The sequence below is a fragment of the Euprymna scolopes genome, chromosome 16, assembly GCF_053919585.1.
Source record: "Euprymna scolopes isolate OS-2025 chromosome 16, ASM5391958v1, whole genome shotgun sequence".
Taxonomy (NCBI): Eukaryota; Metazoa; Mollusca; class Cephalopoda; order Sepiida; family Sepiolidae; genus Euprymna; species Euprymna scolopes.
In genome coordinates this window covers 25,949,601-25,955,600 of record NC_136497.1, presented here as the reverse complement: position 1 = coordinate 25,955,600, position 6,000 = coordinate 25,949,601, and the positions used below count along the sequence as shown (strand labels likewise).

Sequence of the window (6,000 nt, the reverse complement as noted above, 5' to 3'; positions counted from 1 at the left end):
AAATCTCGTTGTAGGAACCAACTATTTTTACTTTAATTTGTTAAAACTTTATTTCACCAAAACAAGACGTGTTGCCAGTAAGACATAAGGTCTCACTGAGATTAGAAACCAAATTTATAGTATATATCCTAAATAAAACTTTTTTCCTAAAACTGATCGCCTGTGGAACACTATTCAACTGGCCTGCTTCCCAGCCGACTACAATATATCCTTCAAGTTCAATGTAAACAAGTTCTTGTTGAAGCGTCCCCTTAAATAATCAAAATTCTGCCCAATCCACACCATTAACGATTACTTACTCTACCACCTTACATTCATTAACCCTTATTCACGAGTGGCCTTCGGGCCTTGATAAGTGGTTACTCCCTTGTAAAAAAAAATGATGATGAGTTGTGCAGCCAGATATTTGTTATTGTGTTTCTAAATTTTTTAGACGAGGATTGATAACTTGTATTATTTGGATTATTCGGACTACTATTCTCATCTTGAGTGTTATTTTCACAACGTTTCGGTCGTTGTAACCTTTGACCTTCTTCGGGTTTATTTTGTCGAATTTGAAAATCTTTCTGTCGAACTCACGAATCTTTACGGAATTTCTAAAGAAAACCCTGTATTACAGTCCACAGGGGTAGAATATTCTCGTTCTGTCAGCCATGACCGAGTAGTAGTCTTATATAAATTACAGTAACAGTTTTGTTCAATTAATTTTCAGGACTAACCCCACTGAACGAGAATGTCATGCTAGGAACGGTCTTTGTGAAATAGGAAACTTTAATAGGAAAACTTCAGATGAAACCCCTGCAAATAGAGAGAGTCTTACACGTTATCTTCAGTGGATTATCCATTCTCGGGGCGAAATAACTCTTACCACGAATCAATCAAGAATGAAAAGATCCCAGGAGAATGAAAGGAGAGACTGTCATAGCCCCTCCCCCCGCCTCGGAAAAGGAGAACGAAAAGGGAAAGTTGAAAGCTTGAAGCGGGGAGTTGGTTTTAGAGAGAGAGAGCCACGAATTAAAACCAGTGTTACTCTCTAGGCTAGGTGGCTCCCTTTGCGGCTCTCAGTAATACACGGTGTAAATTATACTTGTATTTTTCGGTCAGGTTAAGAAAAAGATTTCATTGCGCAAATTTGCTATTTAAGTTTGGTTAATTAAATGCCACTTATACGTACTAAATATTATTATTTTTATGAATTGAACTTGTATTGCTTTGCGTAGGGATACGAATTCATTGCAGCATTGAATGGATGGATCGACGAACTATTTTGTCTCGGCGCAATGCGTAGAACGATACCGACTGTGAGTGTACAGGATGCATTGTCACAAATCCCAATTGATTAGGACTGATGACAGATGCCAATCTGCCAAGACAATAAACATAACACAAAGCATTCGACCGTTTGTTGTCATTCTTATTACGCCGGCTAGATCGAATTCCAAATTCGTAATTTTAATTCATTATCTTTAGATTAAAATCACGATTATTTCCACAACAATAAAGGTTTATGCAATCAAAATTGACCCCCCCCCATCACCATCTTGCTTACCATTGAGTATTCGTTGATACGCAGTTTTCGGTCATCCTGTAGCATCGTGTCGATAACTTTGTCATTGTAGAAGCGTTTCGGGGTGAGAGCACCAAGTGCAATGTGGTAACGAAGAATCGTCTTCAGTTCTTCTAAATCATCTCCTTTCTTGACAGTCTCTTGCGGATACTTGTTCATCAAAGCCTTTGGAAGAAATAAAATAAACACGATGATTAGTCGATTGACGAGTAGATTTGAATCACATTCGATTACGCACAAGAAATATTTTGTATTTCTGTATTAATAGCATCCTAAAATAATTTCGCGTGTGTCTGTGAGTTTTCTTGAAACTACGGCAATAAAATTAATATTCTTTCATTCGTTTATTATTAATTGAACATTTATTAGAATAAAAAGTGCAATTGCGTAAAATAAAATGAAATTTAAAACATACGATTTAAAAACTATATTTAATTTAAAAAAATCTAGCAGAACACGTGGAAATTCCACGGTAGTCGAAAATTTTTCAAACACATTATAAACAAGATGAATAAAAATAAGTAAGGACGAATTTAAAACGAATTTTTAACAATTCTTTTTTAAACTTTTAAAGCTAAAAAGAGTTGATTAAAACATAGATTTTTTCAATGAAAATTCAACACACAGCAATTGTTTATTTTTTTCTTTTTTTTTCTGAATGACATTTTTATATAAATCATAAAGGAGCAAATGTCAATTCGTTTGCATATTTTAAAAATTTTAAAAGAAACTATGTTAAAAAGCTTACAATCTCCTCTCAACGTAACATTTTTTTAAAATTATGAAATAAAATAGCCAATTTGAAACCATAAACATACAGCCATGTTATTTGTTTTAATTTTTGGAGAGGAAATTGTTTTAATGGATTTTTACTAATAAAGAACGACAATAGAGAAAGCTTGCCCCCTTTCTATGTAAATTAGAAGAATATTAAATAAGTGGAAATGAGATAAGAATAAGCCTAGAATCGAAACCTGTAGGCAAAGTTAAGAAATGGAATGTGAGAAATTGAAGCTATTGTTAATTCTTTTAGAAATCTGAATATTAAATTTGTCAGTAAAAATATGGACAATGAAAATAAAAAATATATTGTTAAAAATAGGTTAGGTTTAAAAAATAGGTTAGGAGAGGATTCTTTTGTTTGCAGAAGTGTGTTTTGGATAAAGACATGCATAACCACGTGAAAATAATCACGTACGGACAATTAAATAATAATCACGTACGGACAATTAAATAATAATCACGTACGGACAATTAAATAATAATCACGTACGGACAATTAAATAATAATCACGTACGGACAATTAAATTCATATTTAGATCAAATCCACCACTACGCGTTTCGGTTCATTCGTAAACATGTCAGCATATCTGATATTTTTAAATCATTGAAAAAATAATAATTAGTAACCTTTCTAAGAATTTCGAAGCTTTCGATTTGAAAGTAATTTCTCGTGTAAAAATTCTTAGCAAAACTTCATGTATTAAAAGACTGGAAGTTTCGGAAGCTATTTTCAAATAATAGTTTCATAAATAAGGATTAGCCCACATCATCTTAAAGATAATAATAAGTGGTTAACTTAATACAAATAGGAATTTTATAAAGATTTAAGCAACAGTTCTTTTCAAAAGTTATAGTTTTATTGGGTTCGATCAATAATTTAATGAGCAAACGATGCCATAATAATTAAATCTAAGTTTTAAAATCCAAGTGAATAATAATGATAATAATGATAATAATGATAATAATAATAATAATAATGTTTGTTGCAGCGAGAAATCAATGGCAAATAGCTGGTGCAATAGCGCAAACTAATTTGTAAAATTTATTGAAAGAAGTATAGACTACTGGAAATTTGGAGAGACTTGTTGTCACTCAAACTCCAGGAACATAAAAGATTGTTCTCGAGGAGAAATCCTTGATGCTGACCGGTGTGAAAACTTCTAGTGAGTAAATAATAATAATAATAATAATAATAATAATAATAATAATAATAATAATAATAATAATTTGAAGATATTTTTCATCTCGATCTAAGCGTTGTTTAAATGTGAAATAAAATACATACGTTTAGAAAGCCACTACAATAAAGTTTCGGCGATATAACGTTATTATCGGGAATAAAATGAATTTATGGTTTTTCTTTCTTTTCTTTCCTAGCGGCATGGTGTCTGTAGAAAAGTAAAGTTAACGCTGATATTTTCAAATGTTCAAAACTATGAGGCACGAATGGGTATTTATTTATCTTCTACCGTGAGAACTGTCACATGAGGATCGGGGGTGGGGTTGAAAGGTCAGCACTCCAGAAGAGGAACGCTTTGACCCTACAACAGATGTATGTGCAGCCTCATCGAAATTCTCGGCAAGGTGTCTCATGCGATTAGCAATAAACTTACTCTCTTCTCAAAGAGAGAACGCAAAGCCTGGGAGGATGGATCTTCAAGAACTATACAGAATCAGCAGTACACTGTAATCCGTCGCCCAAGAAAAAATGGCTCCCCAAGATCTTTGCATTATATATCAGATTAAATCGTCTTAATTTTATACTTAATTTAATCCTTGTATTTTAATAATGCATTAAATAGTGCATTTTTATTGTTATTTAACCAGTTTTCAAATCACTTCATCTAATCCAAATTAATATAAAATAATGAGTCTGCTCTCCATGCTGATACATAATTACAATATCGGATTTATTGTAAGATGGATTTTTATTTTTTGAAACTTTAACACCTAAAATAACTTTATTTAAGTATGATACTTAATATCTGAATTCTATAGTATGCGTTGTTTGAATGCTACTTATGTTTGCTTGAATTGTTTAAGCCGTTATTGTAAATTCATTGCAAAATGTATTTATAATAAACTGATGAAATATATATAAATTACAACAATTCGTGAAAAGCCCCCCTTGCTGAGATGCTCAAGTATTGACCATTAGCTGAAAACAAGTAGAAACACATTATAATGCTGACCGCAACGTGTCGTCGAAACATTCGTGGAAGGCAAGCCTCTTATTTATTCCTTAATTGCATACTAATTATTGTAAAGTTATTAATTTACCTAAAATTTTATTTCGTGCACTTAATTAACTGATACTTCTTCACTCTTTTCACGTTCTTAAATTATCATTCTTTGGTTAACTGCATGTTTAAATATAAGGCTTATACTTACTGTAAGTGTTTATGGTTCATTATGTATCATACAGGAATAACTGAACAATTCACTTCTAAATATCGATGTAAAATGGCTTGTTATTTTGCCTCCAAGGAAACTGCCTGGGTCTGTTTTACTTGATTAACAAACATCTTCCAAAATCTTTAAAATTCTTAACCCTACCCTAATTCCTGAATATCTTAATGTCTCGTAGGTTAAATGATCTTTTATTCCAGCAGAACAAAACCCAATTGTCATTCTCTCCAAACTGCTATAAAATCGCATACATACACTTGCCATAGAAGGAGAGGGGGGTTATCTTCCGGTTCGTAACGTTAGAAGACAAATTTAAAAATCGATACCAAACATCTATAGGTATCTGTTATTAGATATGCATTATCTATAATATATACCTTTACTCAATAGATTACCTATAAGATGGATACTTGTTAGTAGGACTATGACAACAGCATATTCTTTTCATTGTTTTGACTCTCGACCATATATCCGACACAGCTAGACACAGTTAATCAACCGAGAACCACATCACTTTATATAAAAGCATATAAGATATAAACACTTTAGAGTCAAAACAATGAAAAGAATATGCTGTTATCCTAGCTCTACTTATTAGCCATAGTTTGGACTTCTACCTAAATTTATATTAAGTAGAAACTATACATTTTTCCCTTATATGGACAAACGTATTGGTGATTGTTTCTTTATGAAAACTAACATCTGAAGTTGGAAGATCATCTTGAATCATACCAACCCTCCTTATACGATAAATTTTCTAAAGTGTTTATTAATCCGCAAACCATATTTAATCCTCGTTTAACTCTAGTTGTTACTACCATTTAATCTATACCCATTACTCATACATACCCCAAAGCGTTTCAACTCACAACGTGTGAATGACTAAATATTCCGAGCCTTATTTTACTATTGTATGTTGTAACATATCCAAAAATTATGAAAAACGATTAGATAAAAAAATAATTATTCATGAAAATAATTTTCGAAAAAAAAATTCAAGTTTATGCATAAATAAACAGCATGGAAGTCAGGGGAAATAACTGATGTTTGTCTTGTTACAATTAATGGCGACTATCAGTTATAGATTCTTCAAAGTACATGTTTTATGTAATAATGCAGTAATAGTTAACTAATTACAACATGGAAAGTTAGTAGATAAGAATTGAGAAGATAATAATTTAGTTGAAATGAACATAAAAGTAAGTAGATAGTTCATTTTTAAATGAAAATTCATTTTTCG

At 31.6% G+C, this 6,000-nt stretch overlaps 1 protein-coding gene across 2 annotated transcripts in view; it reads right to left on the bottom strand.

Moving 5' to 3' along the window:
- Positions 1–6,000, bottom strand: part of LOC145295888 (transforming growth factor-beta-induced protein ig-h3-like) — a 130,526-nt gene that overhangs the window by 16,869 nt on the left and 107,657 nt on the right. For both annotated transcript variants that reach the window (XM_080141642.1, XM_080141641.1), the window contains one exon: positions 1,550–1,732. In XM_080141642.1, coding sequence (XP_079997768.1) covers positions 1,550–1,732 — 183 coding nt within the window. The remainder of the gene's footprint in view (positions 1–1,549; positions 1,733–6,000) is intronic.